We start from the raw sequence: 18462 nt of genomic DNA, 5'->3' as shown, positions 1-18462 counted from the left end.
AAAAAAATATAAATTATCATAAAATATTTAATGCGTCGAATAGAATTTAATAATTGCCTATACACAACTCTAACTTATTAATTTGAAAAGTGACAAATGACTATTTTCTAAGAAATATAATTTACTGAAAAATTCTAAGAAATATAAATAAAAATGCCTAAAAGAGAAGAAAATATAAATAAAACTATAAAAGGACTCGCCGGCGTCACAGTTCACACAGACACACAACACGACGTCGTGCAGAAGAATCTGACAAACGACGTCGCAATCCAGGATTTAGTTTTAGTTTCTCGTTTAGTATATTCGTTTTCTATTTCATAGACGACCCAAAGACGCCATTAAAGGCCTCTGAGAGATGACAGTAGCAGTACAAAAATGGCTTCGGCGAGAAAATTTCTTTGTCCAATTCGACAATCCTTGAGTTTACTAATCACTTCTCATACCTCAAACCCTCATTCGAGGCAATTCCGTAAGTAATTTTCTGGTAAATTTTGTTTGTCTAACTTTCATGATTGCAAAAATTTGATTCTTTGGGCATAATTACTCGTTCAGTGTATGCCAAGTTTGAACCTTTAAAGGCTTTATTCAAGGGTGTTGGACCTATACTACGCACCTCAACATTTCATTGTAAATCAAATATACAAAGAAATTCTCTTCAGAAATTCTGTTTTTCAGGCAAGTCTCCTATTCTATTTTGCTTCTACCTGCTTGAAAATGCAAATCTAATTTTTGTTCTGTAATTTTTCTTTTCATTTAATCGTCATATTATGGCACTAATCTTCACTCGAACTTCCTGCTGTGAATTTTCTGATGGTTCTGGTTGTTGAAACTTGAATATGCTAATGCCACTCACTAATGAACCCAAAAAAGAAATTGGGTTTTCTCTGTCTCATGCTTATATGTCCTAAAAAAATGGGAGCTTAGTGCATTTGCATATTTCTGTAGCAAGCATGATGTTTAATGGTTTATTGTAATTTTGGCATTCCTTTCAGGAAGTAAAGTAAGATTTGGAAGCATTCTTGGTGTGTCAGTTTTACTTGGGTCGATCAGCTTCTTGCCGAATGTTGCATATGCTATAGATGGTGAGCCACTGAGCCAGAACACCCAAGCTGATTTATGTGTTCCATAGTCTTCTGTAGTTGTGTCCATTTTGATTTTTGAAGTCTTATCATCTTTAAACGCACGCCTCTTAGGCTCTTATTAACGCCCTTGCTTTTATTTTCAATAATGTAGGCCATGATATTTTGGTGAATGATCATAATCTGGATTTGTTGGCTGCTTCAGATGTGGAGGAAGATCATCATGTCCTGTGGACATTTGCAAGGAAATTCTGGCTGCCTATTTTTTTTGTTCTTACCGTGTTGGCGCACTTGGATGAACCTATTACAATAATGGCATTTAAACTTGTTCTTTTCCTCCTAAGCACCAAGCCTAGTCCTTTCTCAGTTTATGTTTTTGTTGATGAGGTAAGGAAGCATCTCATGGTACCTTGATGCATTACCAATCTCTTACCACCTAATCAGGAACTTTCTAATCTAAATCATTATCGATGAATTTGCAAGGCAACTATGTCCTGGTGTCTGCAACCTGAAGAAATGCAGATTTCTTAGTTTTACTGAACACATAATTTGAGGAGTTGCTATGATTTAGTCTTTGATTAAGATGGGTTGCAATTTCGGTGGTAATAATTAACAAGTCTCCACTTATTGTTCTATTACTTGGATTCTCAGAAGTGGCACCTTGCTTATTGGTTACTAACTACTGCAACCTTGTTATCGATTAACACTGCATAATAACCATACGTTGATTGAAGCCTATGTGAATTAAATGGCCTTTATTGATGGTAATAGAGTTGTTTGGAGAACCTTTATTTCAAATTTAATGTTTTGCAGTTATGCCATCGATTTATGCGCCAAGATCCTCACTTGTATAACAAGGTGTGTGTCCTGTTATCATTTTGAAAACTTTTTGGTGCTTGCTGCAATAAAAGACTGGCATATTTAAAGATCTGTTTTTCCTAGTCTTGTTAAAGTGCAGCGTTTAAGGAGGATAACCCACTTCTAAAAGCTTGTGTTTCTTTCAGTCGTTATATGCACGCAAAGTTGAAGTTGAAGACTTTAAGATTCTGTGTCTTGCTAGAGTTGAAGTAAGAGACCAGAAGTTCACTTTGGTTGGAATTCTTGGTGGTTGGTGGCCTTTGCCAACTTCATCGTGGAGACACCGCAAAGGTTCTGCTGTATTCTGATATAGAGCTATGAAGCATTATTGAAAAAACGACAGTAATTTCACTATTTCAGCATCGTTTTTTAACTTTTATTGAGCTGCTACTCTACATTGTGGACCTGTGGTCATTCACCTTGTTTTTTTTCTTTCCCCCCTAATTGCAGAGAAAACTTCAGTGCACCACCAAAGAGACGGTATGCCAACTTCCATATACTTGTAGCACTGTAATGCAAAATGGAAAAATCAAAGAAGTCCCTTGACCACAAGTGATCATATTCATTAGCTATTAAATTGTAGTTTTTATTTAGTATTTTTAGAAGAAAAAACAATCTAACTGCAAACGAAGGCCAATCATTATCTGATAGAGTCTCATTCATGTAGCTTAAGACTCTCCTCTTTGATCTCTCACTAGCTTGTTTTTTACAATTGTATATAACCACCATTTTACAATTCGCCTTTTACATAATTGGGTCAACCTCTACAGTTCTGCTTGCTCCTGTAACCTATTCGAGCACGTGATAATGGTTTGTTTCTGGATTGAGATGATGATAGGAAGGGCCGCATAACATTCCACCCCATTGAGGGAAGTAGATGAGAAACACTGGGAGAGTACAGACAATCATCATAATACCCATAAGAGAAATGCCTGTCTGCGTGGAGAATTTAGACCCTGAAAACAGTAAAAGCTGGGTTACCACCGCCCCCATAGTCCCTCCACTGCCTGTGATCCCTGAAATCACTCCTAGCGACCTGCAAAACCATATTATTTATATCTTTAATGATTAGTTTAAAGTGTTTGCAGTAAATTACTACATATATATATAGTTAGCTCTAGTGCAGACATTTGCATTGTTAGCGTGCAGCATGCAAAGGAATTACAGTTGGTGTGCTAGGATTAGGACTCGTAACAGTTAAGACAAACAAAAATGCATTGTCGTATTTGAAAACTGAAAGCCAAGAACTAAGGGATGAGTCATGAGACTCACGAACCCCCCTTCCTCGCTTGGCATCATCATGAATGAAGCGGTAGAAGTGGGGCCAACAGAGCAATGAGTCATTAACAGAGTTACAGAGCAACCTCTACCTTTTTGAAACAAATGGAACCACGCCAAACGTGAGCCCAGCGGCAGCTTGAACAAACACAGAGAACCCGCACATGACAATTATGGAGCCCCAAAGTGAGTTGACTCGCCCGAGTGACAAACACAACAACCCAGCCACCGTCTGCACCACCCACAGCGCCCACAGTCTCCCTCTCATCCCAAACCTCCTTGCCATCATATCAGAGACCAAACCCCCACTCGGCCGCGAAAAAAAATTGGCCATTCCAAAGCTTGCTGCTATGGTTCCGGCCACTTGGATATTCACATCGAACCTGTCGTAGAAGTACTCGGCTATGATGTTATCTGTGGTCAGCTCCACACCAAAACAGTACCCATATGTTATAGCTAAAACCCACCCCCTATAATTCTTGAGGCCGTGAAAAAGAATTTGGAATAAGGTCTCGTTGGACTTGCTGTCGATCTTCTGGGAGCGTTTGTAGCTCCCAGAAGGCAGGTCTTGGCCGAAAGTCAAGACCAAGATCGCTGTGACGACTTGGAAAATTGCGGGGACAAGGAATGCGAGTCGCCAAGCTGTGAAAGATGGTACGTTAAAGGACATGATGAGAGAGTAGATGAGTGGCATGACCAATTGGGTCACTCCCGAACCCATGTTGGCCCACCCGGCTGAGACGCCGTTGGCCAGCCCAACGACACAGCCGGAGAACATGCAGCTCATCCAGAACTGGTTGGCCACGAAATTTGCAAGAGAAAAACCGATGATGAATCGGACGGCTATGAATGATTTGGCGGAGGATATGAGCGAGGTTGAAATGGAGAGGATGATGGGGGCGGTTAGGAGAGAGAGTGTGGCGGAGGCGATGCGGGGGCCGATGAGGTCGCATATGGGGCCCATGGCAATGCGGGAGAAGATGGAGCCGAGGAAGGCGGCGATGCCGGCGTTGTTGGTGTCGGAGTCGGTGAGGTTGAGGTCTTCGCGGATGACGGCGATGAGGGGAGGGATAGAGAAGGTGGAGAAGAAGCAGGAGAAGAGGGAGAGCCATGCAAGGTGGAAAGCTCGCATGTGGGGTGGTGCTATTGAAAATGGCCTGAATTCTGTGGCCTTTTGATCGGCATCCACTGGTAGAGAAAACAGTTCAGCCTCTTTTACTTGATCATGACCATCAGCTTCCATGGTGATGGAGGTTGCTGGATTTCACAGAATTTTGGTTTCGGAGAAAACAAAGAGGAAAGAGCCACAACACCACAACTCAAAACTCTGCTGGTGTCTGATATTCATGCTAACAGAATAACATTTGTTGCTGATTTGAACTTTTAAATTTTTGTCTCGTTGTTGCGTCATATATATGAATTGAATTACAATGATAGCCATCAAGATATTTTCTGTAATGTAATCATCAAATTATAACTTGGTTGGTAATTAGGGTAGTTTAGAATCAACTTAGAATGCTACCACATAATTTCATATTCCAAAATTTTGGAAATTATTTTGATGTTTTAAATCTCTACAACTAATTAACATCTGTGCTGCATAAGCATATTATCCTCTGTCGTTTTGCATGTGACTGGCTGCTATTAGTCAATTTAAGGACCCCCTCTTTGGCTTGGGCTTCGTCAAACCTTTGAAATTTCTGGAAGTGGGAGGGAATGTGTGTATGTTCTGCATACAGCAAAAAAGGTTATGATCACTTGTAAGTAAATGTTCCTTTCACCAGTTCACACTCTTGTACGCATCTTATGTTCTTAGCTTTCAAGTCTTTTGGTGTCACCATTGGCATAATAGTGAGGATAATGACAAAGGAAGGTTAACAAGGGGCCACAGCTACAGTTTCAATTTCATGAATGATGTTTTCTGAGGGTTTAAAAGTCCATCAAGGTCGTCTACCTGTCACAACCAGGGTTCCCCACTCCAGTACTCCACTCCCCACCCTGCAGCTAGCCAAATCACATGCAGTTCAAAAATAATTTTAAGGGTGATATATATATATATATATTTCATCTTTTGTGATAAAGAAGCTACAATTCCAGGTCTCAGCTGGGGATGGCTTTAACATATAACAGGCCAGCAACAATTCCAGGTCTCAGCTGAGGATGGCTTTAAGTTATATACAGGCAAGCAACAATTCCAGGTTTCGGCTGGGGATGGCTTTAAGTTATATACAGGCAAACAAGCAGTGTGGGCGCATAGAATAGCTTGTTAATTTTGTCCTGTCAATTGGTGTTGAATTGCTTCTTGGTTAAGTTATTTGTAGAGTAATTAAATTATTTTCACCACATTTTACTTTCTGATCACCTCTCTCATACAAATATAGATCGAGCCTATTTATACATCATGCAGATAAAGTAGAGTCTCTGTCTACATTAATTCCAAGTGATCCAACTCTAACTCATTTTCCCATGTTTTCTCACCACTAGATTACTCTTAAGTTATCAGTCCCTCCGAATGATATTGATGTATAGACATGACCGACAAGAATCGAATTGGAGACGTAAGGATACAATCATACAACTTCGTTTGTAACTTTGTATACGAGTGTGGGGAAAGAATGATATTGGGAAGAAAGTAATTTGGCTTTTTATTTTTATTTTTTATTTGCCACCTTTGCGTCCAAATCAAAGATCATTTAATGACCTTGGCCAAAAAAAAAAGATCATTTAATGACGACAGCCACTGACATAATTAGTTAAGAAGACAGAAACACCCCAAAAATCATTGAGTCCTGATAGTCGTCATAGCAAACTCTATCTATCTCTATCTCTATAACTTGTACTGTAGACGACTCTTGTGTGGTTGATTGGCCTGCCAAATCCTCACAGTGACATAGTGAATACTGAATAGTGAGCATGTAGTGGGTTTTATTCTTTCGATGTAATTGTAATGCGGTCCTTTTATTTCAGTGGTCTAATCACTTGTTTCTGTTTCACTATGGATAAAATCGGAAAAAAGAAAAAAAGATAACAAGACAGAAAAAAAATGCAACATGGCCTCCGCTTTAAGACATTTGTCGTACCCCCACAAACACGTCAAACAGAGACTTCTTGAATATCTCGTCAACTAACTTAACTACCTCGCACAGCATGAGAAGGGCCATCAAAACCCTCTTTGCTACTAACCCGAGAAACAATTTCAAAACTTATGTGCAAACATGTGTGTCCATCTTGAAAAAGCTCACCGACAATAGGCTTATCACTGAGGGAATGGTCTTTCATGACCATTTGATCAAGATGGGTCTTTCATCAGAGAGATATATAGCCATTAGGCTTCTACTTGTGTACCTGGATTCAAGGAAATCTGCTGAAGTTAGTGAGATAGTTAAGGAGTTTAATGGGTTCGATCCAGTTGTGCATAATTGCTTGATTAATGCCAACATTCAGTGGGGAAATCTTGGTGAAGCTCGTCGCTTGTTTGACGAAATGCCTGAGAGAAACGAGGTTTCATGGACTGCATTAATATCGGGCTTTATGAAACGTGGAAGAGTGGATGAGTCAATGTGGTACTTTGAGAGAAATCCATTTCATAATGTGGTTTCTTGGACTGCTGCGATTAGTGGGTTGGTGCAAAATGGGTTGAATAGTGAAGCCCTGAAGCTTTTTCGGAAGCTGCTTGATTCTGGGGTCAGGCCTAATGATGTTACATTTACTTCTGTTGTTAGAGCTTGTGCAGGGTTTGGTGAAATTGGTTTGGGGATGAACGTTTTGGGGTTGATTATTAAGGCCGGCTTTGAACACAATATATCAGTTTCTAATTCCTTAATTACGTTGTGTTTGAGGATGGGGGAAGTGGCTTTGGCTAGGAGAGTATTTGACCAAATGGAAAAAAGAGATGTTGTATCTTGGACTGCTATCCTAGATGTGTATGTTGGAATGGGGGACTTGAGAGAAGCACGTCGAATCTTTGATGAGATGCCAGAAAGAAATGAAGTTTCTTGGAGTGCAATGATTTCGAGGTATAGCCAAAGTGGCTATCCTGAAGAAGCATTGAAACTCTTTCATCAAATGATTCAAAAGGGGTTTATCCCAAATGTGTCTTGTTTGTCTAGCATTCTTAGTGCACTGGCTGCCCTCAAGGCTTTGCATGTGGGAATGAGCATCCATGCACATGTTGTAAAAATCGGATTTGAGAAAGATGTTTTTATCAGTAGTTCTCTTATTGACTTATACTGTAAATGTGGAAAAACTAAGGATGGGCGCTTGGCGTTTGACTCAATTTTGGAGAAGAATGTGGTTTCATGGAATTCTATGGTTGGTGGGTATTGTCTGAATGGACAAGTGGAAGAAGCTAAGGTGTTGTTTGATAGCATACCTGCACCAAACAATGTATCTTGGAATACTATGGTTGGAGGTTACTTAGAGAACAAACAATTTGATAAGGTATTTGAAGTATTCAATGAGATGCTTTTGTGTGGAGAAACTCCAAATTTATCCACCTTCTCAAGTGTGCTTTGTGGTTGTGCGAGCATAGCCTCACTAGAGAAAGGAAAGAACCTCCACGGAAAAGCCATTAAACATGGAATCCAGTATGATATTTTTGTGGGCACTGCCCTTACTGATATGTATGCAAAATCCGGGGATATTGAGAGCTCTAGGAAGGTATTTGATAGAATGCCTGAGAAGAATGAAATCAGTTGGACTGCGATGATTCAGGGGCTAGCAGAAAATGGTTTTGCTGAGGAATCTCTGTCTTTGTTCGAGGAAATGAAAAGAACTTCAACTGTTGCTCCTAATGAGCTCATGCTTTTATCAGTTCTTTTTGCTTGTTCTCACACTGGATTAATTGATGAAGGATTGCAGTACTTTAATTCAATGGAGGCTGTTTATGGTACTAAGCCGAAGGGAAAACACTACACCTGCGTGGTGGATATGCTATCTCGTTCAGGATGTCTTTTTGAAGCAGAAAAGTTTATAAAATCCATGCCATTTGAACCTGAAAGTAATGCATGGGCAGCTCTATTGAGTGGCTGTATTAAATATAAAAATGAGGAGATAGCAGAAAGGACAGCTAGGAAGATTTTGGAATTAGCAGAAAAGAACTCTGCAGGATATGTAATGTTGTCAAATGTCTATGCTTTATCTGGGAGATGGATTGATGTTCTGAAGATTAGGAGATTAATGAGGGATAGAGGATTGAAGAAGAGTGGTGGCTGTAGTTGGGTTGAGGTGAAAAATGAAGTCCACTGTTTTTCTTCGGAAGATGCATCTCACTGTCAGTTAGAGATTTATGATCTTTTAGAACTTTTACGCTCTGAAATGCTGATTATGCAGAAGTGAAGGAACTGGATTGCGGAAAACATATTTCTGCTACTGCTACAATGAATTTGTATATATTTTTCTCACATATGGGTGTAGAGTGTCTAAGCTTCTGTGGAACTCGCCTGACACCTAATCCTTTTCTGCAGAAAACAATGCAGAGTTTATAGGCTTCTTTCAAATGTGAGTATACGAGGCAATTTGATGGTTTCCACAATTTCTATAATTTGTCTTCAACTGTACTGAGTTGTAAATATTTGACTTCCATTTGGAATACCCTCGTGCCAAATGCTAATTAATACAAACAGAAAATCTTTCATTAAGAAAGAGATTCTACACAAGTCCACTCGCCAAAGCATGAAAACTGACTGATTTCTCCTTCCATGTATACAAAAACAGAACCAACGTCCTCAAAAACAAAAACTAGCTGTGACATTCTTGGGCATAGTTATAGTATGACCTGCTATGTAATCCACCCTCCACAAAGATTTAAGGTTGATGTATTCTCCAGTGACCTATGGCGTATTGAACATTTAAACACAAAAGAAATGAAAATGGTTTGTTCTCCTTTGTCTACGTAAAATGTTCCTCCCATACACTTTCCCACTCATCAATTGTGTAGCAGTTTGATTCAACCAACATCTGTGCGTATTCAAACAGTACATTCTTTTTTTCACTTTTAAGTTGTTGCACCTGCACCGATTATAATTCCATGTTGATTAACAAACTATAACTACTACCAAACCATATACCAGACTACCAGTTGTGCGTGTCTGTGTGTGTATGAGAGAGAGAGAGAGAGATAGAGAGATGTAACAAATAATTCAAAGTACCTTCGAATTAAGTTCTTCTTCCCTGTTTTTGAATTCCAACAGCCTGGAAATGACAAGACAAGTGAGCAATTCCAAAAACAATTATAAATTTTAGATATCAAAACAATTATTTCAATAAGAAAGCCACTCAGCCAGTCCTTCACAAAGCCAGTCTACACATGAATTTAACATGATACCAAAGCAGGCGTATCACGAGGATGGGTCAGGTTTGTATCTCTAGGGGAGGGGGAGAACCTAGTATCTCCAGCCCTAGAAATAACGACGTAAATGGTAAACTACTTGCTTTATACTTACTGTGAACGAAGCCTTTTGTTTTCTCGCATCAGAGTTATCTTCTGCGAAACTAGCTGCATGTTCTCAGTGCTAATTTCAGACTGCCAACAAAATACAGCAAGGCATGCGTTAATATGCTAGTAATAGTTTTAAGCATGATTCTAGGAGTTTCTCAGCATTCAGCAAACCTGTTCAGTAATGGGCTGGGCATCAATTCCACAGGATCCCAAGTGCCTTTTTGCAGGTTGTAGTTCCACCTGAAGATCAACATCCTTCCTCTTTATGATCAATCCTGCTTAGACAGGAAACAGATTATATAAACTAAAGTCACACTACTTTGCACCAACTAATAGGTGTCAAGATCAGAAACTTCAAGCAATCCCAATCTGTCGGATATTATTATTGACTGCAAAGTATTACCTTCTTGGGAACTGACTTTGGGATCTGATGTAGTGACTTCAGGATATTCCAAGGACCCCACTGCACGACAGGATTCTTTTGAACTTTCATTTCGAGAATGTAATGCTATAGGATGAGTTTTTTTAGCTTTGCGATAACCAATCAGTCCGCAATGTTTATCCCTAACAAGATACACAGAAAAATGCATTGATCAGGAACTATTTATAAGTTATTGCATGGAACACCCAAGTTCATCAAGGCACATGACTACATGAGATTGTAAAAGATCAATATATACTTATAGGACATATTGCAAAGTTACTTTAGTGGCTCATAACATGCCACATGAACTGAATTTTTCTATGTTTCAAAATAAATATTACAAACTTGAATAAAAAGCAATCCTATTTATGTCACAGCCAAAATTAAAATTAAAATTCTATTCCATTTTTTTTATTTTAACAGAAAGAAGTGTCAAACAGTTCATTGTTGTAAATGTTGGATGTTCATCACTGTCATTATACGACACGTAATAGAAGCAATCCCATTTCTGCTGCCCACACTTGCCCTCATGTGTGTTAGCAAGGTTATGTTTGGCTTCTCATTGTAAAGTTTTGCTCTCAACTATTTAGGTATTGGATTTTAATGATTAGATATTTATTTTAATTTCATTGTATCAAATGCCTATCTGTTTACTACAAATTTATGGTTGCTTGGTATTGAAATCTGGAGCTTGTATATTCTTCTTTAACATATCTTACAACTTCTTGTGAAATTGAACACATTTATATCATTTCAAACTTATTCCATAAGTTAATTAAAAATCATCTTAAAATTTAACTATAAAAACCATGCAAGATGTGACTCACCAGTACTCCTGCGTCATTTTCTTCAAACGATCTTCAAGCTTTTCGAAGAGGGGAGTTCTCTCAAAATCTTGCTTATTGTGAGTAGGCTGAATAAAATTTGCTTCAAGGACACCTATAATACTATTACACGAATCATCAACCATATACAACAGTTTTGAACTAGGTACACTTTTAAGAAAAACCATGAGAACAGGATAACTGCAGTCAGGAGTTCTCACCAGCAATACCTCTCCCAGTATTCTTCATATTTTTAAGTGCAGGCCAAAATGGCTGCCAAAAAGTAATGAATGCTGAATAAGAAAAACATAAGTGATGAACGTAAAGTTTACTTTTTTCTAGGAGTGAGGAATAAGATAACGTACACACAGCCTGACAGCCCTCATCTATAAAAAATCTGGAATTCGATTAATAAAAGTTGTGAAAATAAGGTATCAAATTATACTTTGATCCAATCTCCGCCGATTTGTAAACAAAAATCCTTCCCATGAGACTTCACAAACTTAGTTTAAAATATCTATACTAAATATTGAAGGCAACAGAAGAGCCTTAAGACAAAATAATTGAGGGTTATATAGGTGTTGGAAAAATACGTAGCAGAAATAAATAGTTGATATGCAGTACAATTGGTGCAACTCACTATTTATGAATTAGCAAAACTTTTCACTGGTATCTAAGATGTCAGAGAGAAGATTGGTAAAATTGATTAGATAACCTGTCTAACAATGAAACAATCAGAGGGAAGAAAACTACTAGTATTAGACGATTCCGATGATAGATGTTGAAACCATGAATATTCACATGCGGAGCTTCCTTCAAATACCCTATTGCGGTAAGAAATTCAACCTGAACAATGAAACAATCAGCCATGGTACAGCCACTGGTTATCAAGAAAACAAATGCACACACACATAAAGACAACACACCACGCACTTGCATGCACTTGCCCAAACGCACATGGAGCAAATAGCATTGGAAGGGGTTCTTGATCACAAAAGCTTATCAAGCCATAAGCTTACAGAATACCCATTTCAAATCCTGAGACTATTATGAACCATGATTGCTGTTGGATGCATATTTAGCACATAAACTAAAAGACACAACTACTCTTCAGACATGAAAAATTCAGCCCGTTTCTTCATGAAACTACTCTATTATTCATGAAGACATGTTGTCCCTAGTGTGAAGACAAAATACAATATTTTAAATTTGCTTCATCTTAAGGCCTCCATAAAGACTACAGAGATAGTTCACCACCACTTCCTTAAGAAACTTGAGAGTGTTCCTTCTAGTTGGCCATTTATATATTGATAACTATCAGTCAAATACACATTAACATGGGAAAGCAAAGAGGAAGCTGATGTGATGCAATAAAGTCAGACGATCAAAAGAATTATACGGTACAATTAATACTAACAATTAGCATGGAAGTTAGACACAGTGTCATTGTGGACAACACAAACCTCCATATTTCCACCATTGTGCGGCCTATACCTAATGAATTCCAAATATTTGAGACTCTTGGCAATATTTCTGTGCTCAACAACTCGTCCACGCAAAATTATTCTGAAGTCATGTTGTAGCTCCTTATACAAGATTGATGCATATGCCTGTGGAGCTTGAAACAAGGCCATGATATAATGAAGACAAACTTATTTTCATGGTCAAATTCAAAACGTGCACTCCATACTTACACGGAGAGAGTACTTAAATAGGTTTGCAACATGCTTGTCAAAAATTGGTTTCACTCTGTCACATGTTTTGCCACCGGTAATACAAATATCCTGCAACAATAAGATTATGATAGCAAAGTATCCAATGTGATTCGAAAGTGAAGAATGAAATGAAGAAAAGGGATGTACAAAACCTCGGGATCGGTATCAAAATCTAGCTCCATGTCCCCATCGTCATTTAACCAAAGATTGTAAATGACAATTTTTGTTCCATGATGCCCTATATCATCAAACTGACCAGTGAGTTAATAAATGAAACACCTCTATATGCACTTATGTACATCCCATGTCTGCATGTATCTGTATATGTGGTGCATAGATTCAACTACCAAAATTTCAAATGCTTCCATTAGTGCAATCTTGATACCATCAGCTACGTAGGATACTACAAGGCAAATGCAGGATGATGCAAATATTTTTAAGGACAAGTTTTTCTAATCATTATTTGTATCGTTACTACTAGTAATACTACTACAACCCCACTACCAACATAACTGCTACTACTATAATGATAATGACAATGACTCTACCTTTACTACCAGTACTAATTTACTACTACTATTTGGCTGAGCGAGGAGGCTAAGCATAATTTCAGATCATGCTATTATCTAGAAAATACAGCTTGCCAATTGAAACTTTGAAATAAAAATGGTATATCAGAGATTTAAGTTCTGCAGGCTTACTTGCTGCAGAAGCTCCTCTTCTGTTGAATAAGGAGACCACTGCAACAGCATGGTCAAATTAGAAGAAAAATGGTCTTTACCATGTGGAAGTATGGGCCCAAATGGTCCAGCTGTTGAGTTAAACTCATAATCCACCTGTAGTAATGGGAAGAACCACAGTTAGTTCTGAATTAGATAATTATTGGGATTCCAGCAAAAAGGGACTGCTAAAGAAAAATTATATATATATTACAAATCAGTTCACAGCTTCACACCGATAACTGAACCCAAAAGTGGGGTCCACCCCTTACCCAAATAAAATAATATACAGAAAGATCACTTTCAGTGGCCTTGTATATGTTAACAACAAAATTTCATGATGAGGCACTTGATAAAGTGATAGCCTAAGTTAAAGCCTTATGATGCTTTATCTGTTCATATGATAAAAACTGATCAAAGACGAAACAAAAACAAATAATATCGCTAAGTTGTGATCATTTTGATGGAGACTGATGAAAACATAATTTTATGGATTTGATTAGGGAAATTTGATTTGATTAGGGATATAAGTAAGGAATCTCATTTCCCTTATTGATTTTGCATCTCATCCACTTAGGTTTGCTAGACAGCCACTAGACTCTAAAAGTTCAAAATGTTAAGGAATGAACCAACAATGTGTATCAAGTTCACACCCTCCCTCATGTGCAGCCCCATCCAAGAAGTGGAAAGGCAGACAAAAGGAGGGAGAGAGAGAGAGAGAGAGAGATCAAACTCACCATTGGTACAACTATCTTGTCATAGCCCATCCGCCTCAAAAATGTATAAGAAAGGAGTCCAACACTTTGAGTCAGTGACCTGAGAAATGTTATACCAACAATGCAAACAGAACTTTAAGCAGTCAAAAGTGTACACTATACACAGATACTTTGAATTCGTAACAAGGAAAATGAGCCACCAATAGTTATTTCATAAAAAGGAAAATGTACTAGAAGCAGAGTAAGTGATATAATAAGTCCTTGGGCCAAAGGTCAGACCTTGAATTCAAGTGGCTGCTGAAGACAATAACATCTGCTCCAAGTCTCATAGAGCTTGTCTTGAAGCCATTTCCATCTGAAAAGCTAAAAGGATACCAATTAATACAGAAGGACAGTACATCATGCAAGAGATTCAATGACCAAAACACAATCCATACATTGTCCAATTTCCAACTCTGATTTCTTATCTGAAAACCCAAAGCTCATACAGCGCCTTATAGCGTCAGGGTCCATTCCTCCACCATCATCTTTTTGTTGATTATCAGGTTTCAGAAGCCAAAAGTTCATATGAGAATATTGTCCATATATGACTAGCAAAAAGGCCAAAAGATTTGTAGGCCAACCTTGAATTAGCAAAGCTGGGTTCCCATCCCGTGGGGTAGATATCTTGTCTATGGTAACAAAAGTAGCTCCGTTTTTTATCTACCCCACACAAACAAAGGTTATATAAATGAACATTTCGAAGGAAAAAACAGGAATCAGAATGATAAAAGGGAGGGGTTTGGGAAATGACCTCATCAACTACATTGTCGAGTAACTCTGCTATGGCTGCAAACAAGTGATCAGAAAGAGCACATGAAGGGAATACATGCAGGAATAAGAAAAGGGAAGCAAATGAAACATATAAACTGAACATACCTCCAAAAGCCCACCTATGTGAAGTAGCATTTGAGTGAAGGAACATAGGGTGTATGCGCATATGGTTTCTTCCATCTATAAATCAAAAGGTAATCTAACAAAAATAAGAGAAGTAGAAATTCATGACAGGAACGTTTGTGCAGACATGCAACAAAACAACTATATTTCTCAGAGACAGGTCCTGCAGTTATCCTTTTAGTAATCAGTTTCTAACCCATTTCACACACAGCAACATTTCTTAGTTCCCAATTTTGAAGCTCAGCTAATTACTCTTCCTAGTAACAAATTTGACAGGCCAATGTTGACCATTCAACAAGAGGTGATACTAAAATTTAATACACCAATAAATTTTTCCTCTTATGATATCTTCATATAGTCCATTCAAGCAGCTTCTAAGTACCCAATTCTGGTTAAATGATACAAACACCTCTGGGGATGCCCATGTCGATGTCCATGTAAGCAAGAGATGCACTCAATAAAGGTAATGGAATGCAAGAGGCTAAAGAGAGGAAAGGCGAAACAAAATGTAAGCTCTAATAGAAGTAGTAAAAACTTGTACTCTGATTTGGGGCTTTGTAACCCTGTCCCTGCACTATTTCGTAGTTTCCGGCTTTCCAAAATTGCTGACAAATTGGTGTTGGACATACAGAGGGTGCAGAATAAGAGCCAGGCACGATCTCCCTTTCACTGTTTTTCATATTTGACTCTTCAAGTTCATCATCACTACATAAATCTATAATGTTTGAATTGCTCATTATGATCTGAAAACCAAAAAATAAAATCAAGTGAATCAAAGACTCAGCACAGAATGTCAGCACGTACCATAAAGAAAACTACCAAAAAAAATATGTGGGCTAAGATGTTTATATAAGAATATATAAATATATATGCATAGTCAAACCAAAAGGGTAACAATGGTGCAAATAAGGAGCAGTGGAGGTGCGAAAATGCTTGTGCAGCTAAAGAGAGGAGTAATCCTCTGGTGCAACTTGATGAAGCTTACAGTAAAGCGATGCTAAATGCAATTGAAGGTAGCAAAATAAGGATAGTTGTGAGAGATTATAAAGTGCAAGAAGAGGCCTAGGTGTGCAATAGTTTGATGAAGACTTGAAGAGCCTTATGGGTCTTATGCACTATTTCTAACAATCCCAAACCAAAATACGCAAGTAAGATTCATTTTATGTTGCATTGCTAAAGCCATGAAACAGAAACACACAGGTAGATTCAAGCAACGCACTCCTGCTCAAGATAAACAAAATAAGCATGCATAAAGATGAAGATGAGAGGGAGTTACTAGCATGCTATGAATGATATATCAACACCAAAAGGAGGTTAATACAACCCATGGGAAAAGCCCCCCAACATAAAAACACTGAAACAAAGCCAACAGACACAGGAGGCGGAAACTGAGAAACCCAACCTGTCAAGAGAGAATGCAACAAGATTTCTAGCAACTAACCTCAAAGAGGGCAACCAAGGAAGAAACAGACGCCAAACAAAGAAACCCAGCACTTGAGCGGACAAAGGCAGCTAAACCAAGGAAATAGGATTAAGGGGAGAGGGTTTGAAGTGGAGGGATGTGACTGAGAGGCAATATCTGATGGTGATGGTGACGCTGATGGTAATGGTCAGGAGAAATGCAGAGGGTGTGAACCTGGTTCAATACCCAAAAGCTGCAAGACCTGCTACCCGAGCATGATAGCTTGGTGGCAAAGAATATGGGAGTGGATGGGTGAGTATTGACAAATAATTTCCAGTCTTGGCTTTTGTCAAAAAAAAAAAAAAAAAACCCAAACCATTAAATGCTATTCTTGGCTGCCTTGTAATAAAAGTAATTAAATAAATTATTTCTTTTTTTTTATTCAACGAAAAAAACTAAAAAGGCATGACTTTTTTTTTTTTCCTGACAAATGACCATTTTAGTTCCTATAGTTGGGTCATTGGTTGAATATTATCTAAGTTGTTTTAATTTTTTTTAATCAAGTCATTATAAACTTATCATTTAGATTTAGATTTTTTGTATAGTTACACTGCCACGTTCAAAAATTTTACCGTCTCAATTTAAATAAAATTTTAAATTAAGATATAATTGTAACAAATTATAAACTACAAAAACTTAATTAAAATGATTATTTGCCCTTTTTCTTTCTTTAAATCACGTTAAAAGTTTCACACCTTTTCTATGCTTTATGGCTTGACTTTATAAGGATGCGATTTTGAACTCTAGAACCAAAATGAATAGTCGAACTGTGGATATGATTTCCTCTTTCAGCTCAGAGAAAAAAAGAACTTTTTTCTTGTTTGAAAAAAAAAAATCCAAACAAAAAAAGCAGCTGGGCTATAGAATACAGACATCAAATGAAGAGTGTCAGTTTATACAAAAAAACAAAAATTGAAAAATGTCAGCTTGCCCCACAGAGATCCATATACAGAAATTGGGAATTTGTAGAAATGCCATCTGGATCAGTGTGCTTTTTGACAGTTTTGTTCCTTTCTTTTTTTTTTTTTTTATCATATTATAACCATGACCATTTGTTGACCATTGACCATTGACCGCGAGTCATGGACTCATCACCAATTCACCATAGCAGCAAGACCACTGACCAGGGTCGTGTCGGTGTTGCCCAGGTGATGATGTGCTACTTCAGTACTTCGCATGACTATCATGTGCCATGCCCATAGCCCACCTACCCATGGCCCTGTTTTTTTTTTTTTTTTCTTTAAAATGATTTGCCATTTTTATGTAATTTAGTAGTAAACTTGTGAATTGTGATTTGTGGCCAAGGGGGTGCATGGAATATAAAATTTTGTGGAATTTAAAGGATTTGCTAGAAACGAAAAGTTTAGTTGAATTTAATGTTGATTTTTTTTTTTTTTTAAATCGAGGAGGGAATATGAATTTAAGATATTTCTCAACATTAGAAAGAGAATTATCACTAAACTAACAACTAGTTGGTTCAATATAAATTTTTAAGAAATCTATAAAAATAGTGTAATATTTAATTAGTACTTTAATAATTTTAAAAGTTGCATGAAAATTTTGTGATATTGAATCAAAATTATGAAAGTTTTAGGTATCAAAATGTCATTGGTTTGTGATTTGTTATACTTAATTAGTTTAAAGTCTCAAGTTAGACTTTACAAACAAGATAAAAGTGCAAACCTCATCTATTTAATATCCTCATTAAAAAAGTTTGAATTTTCTTTCATGGGTTGAGAATACTTATCCCCTCTTAAAAGGTTCAAAATTAGCACAAGATTTTGTTATTTTATATGGGAAAGGTATTTACAAAAGAATTTAAGTGAGACGGTGCTATTACATGTAGGAAAAACTTACTTATCTTTATATTGTAGTGATGTGACATCTATTGAAAAGAGAGATAGAGATAAGAAATGAGAGAAAGCGAGAGAAGAGAAAGAGTCAATGAGAGAGGGGGTAATACCATGTGGTATCATATGTGAAATATGTAAGTTCTTCTCTTCTTTGTAAGA

General features: G+C 37.5%; 4 protein-coding genes across 6 annotated transcripts; 2 read left to right on the top strand and 2 right to left on the bottom strand.

The window, feature by feature from the left end:
• The first annotated feature begins 309 nt into the window (after positions 1 to 309).
• On the top strand, positions 310 to 2673 carry LOC147288778 (uncharacterized). 2 transcript variants are annotated; one of them, XM_086242254.1, is made up of 7 exons: positions 310 to 469; positions 553 to 675; positions 993 to 1082; positions 1285 to 1466; positions 1893 to 1937; positions 2084 to 2279; positions 2388 to 2673. In XM_086242254.1, the coding sequence occupies exons 1-6, from the start codon at positions 376 to 378 to the stop codon at positions 2243 to 2245; spliced, it is 696 nt and encodes a 231-aa protein (XP_086098380.1). In that variant the 5' UTR covers positions 310 to 375; the 3' UTR covers positions 2246 to 2279; positions 2388 to 2673. The 2 variants fall into 2 exon arrangements, with proteins under 2 accessions (XP_086098380.1, XP_086098379.1); XM_086242253.1 differs by having other exon boundaries at positions 1234 to 1466.
• NRT2.7 (high affinity nitrate transporter 2.7) lies at positions 2503 to 4753 on the bottom strand. The gene is made up of 2 exons (XM_086242252.1): positions 3308 to 4753; positions 2503 to 2973 (listed from the first exon to the last, which is right to left on the bottom strand). Exons 1-2 carry the CDS (start codon positions 4456 to 4458, stop codon positions 2727 to 2729), a joined length of 1398 nt encoding a protein of 465 aa, XP_086098378.1. The 5' UTR covers positions 4459 to 4753; the 3' UTR covers positions 2503 to 2726.
• A 1551-nt stretch (positions 4754 to 6304) lies between these two features.
• On the top strand, positions 6305 to 8750 carry LOC147288776 (pentatricopeptide repeat-containing protein At2g13600-like). Its single transcript, XM_086239144.1, has one exon. The coding sequence runs from the start codon at positions 6363 to 6365 to the stop codon at positions 8550 to 8552; it is 2190 nt and encodes a 729-aa protein (XP_086095270.1). The 5' UTR covers positions 6305 to 6362; the 3' UTR covers positions 8553 to 8750.
• Positions 8751 to 8886: 136 nt separating this feature from the next.
• On the bottom strand, positions 8887 to 16593 carry LOC147288775 (protein MICRORCHIDIA 6-like). 2 transcript variants are annotated; one of them, XM_086239145.1, is made up of 20 exons: positions 16430 to 16593; positions 15530 to 15731; positions 14971 to 15045; positions 14846 to 14880; positions 14676 to 14754; positions 14490 to 14579; positions 14332 to 14407; positions 14074 to 14152; positions 13319 to 13453; positions 12770 to 12868; positions 12597 to 12686; positions 12366 to 12512; positions 11656 to 11748; positions 11124 to 11175; positions 10906 to 11017; positions 10058 to 10218; positions 9826 to 9929; positions 9659 to 9738; positions 9365 to 9407; positions 8887 to 9224 (listed from the first exon to the last, which is right to left on the bottom strand). In XM_086239145.1, the coding sequence occupies exons 2-20, from the start codon at positions 15723 to 15725 to the stop codon at positions 9105 to 9107; spliced, it is 1866 nt and encodes a 621-aa protein (XP_086095271.1). In that variant the 5' UTR covers positions 15726 to 15731; positions 16430 to 16593; the 3' UTR covers positions 8887 to 9104. The 2 variants fall into 2 exon arrangements, with proteins under 2 accessions (XP_086095271.1, XP_086095272.1); XM_086239146.1 differs by lacking the exon at positions 12366 to 12512.
• Positions 16594 to 18462: the final 1869 nt, after the last annotated feature.

Source organism: Dryas octopetala, chromosome 4, assembly GCF_963921425.1.
Source record: "Dryas octopetala chromosome 4, drDryOcto1.1, whole genome shotgun sequence".
Classification (NCBI taxonomy): domain Eukaryota; kingdom Viridiplantae; phylum Streptophyta; class Magnoliopsida; order Rosales; family Rosaceae; genus Dryas; species Dryas octopetala.
The sequence above is the reverse complement of the archived record's forward strand: the minus strand, read 5'-3'. Positions and strand labels throughout refer to the sequence as shown.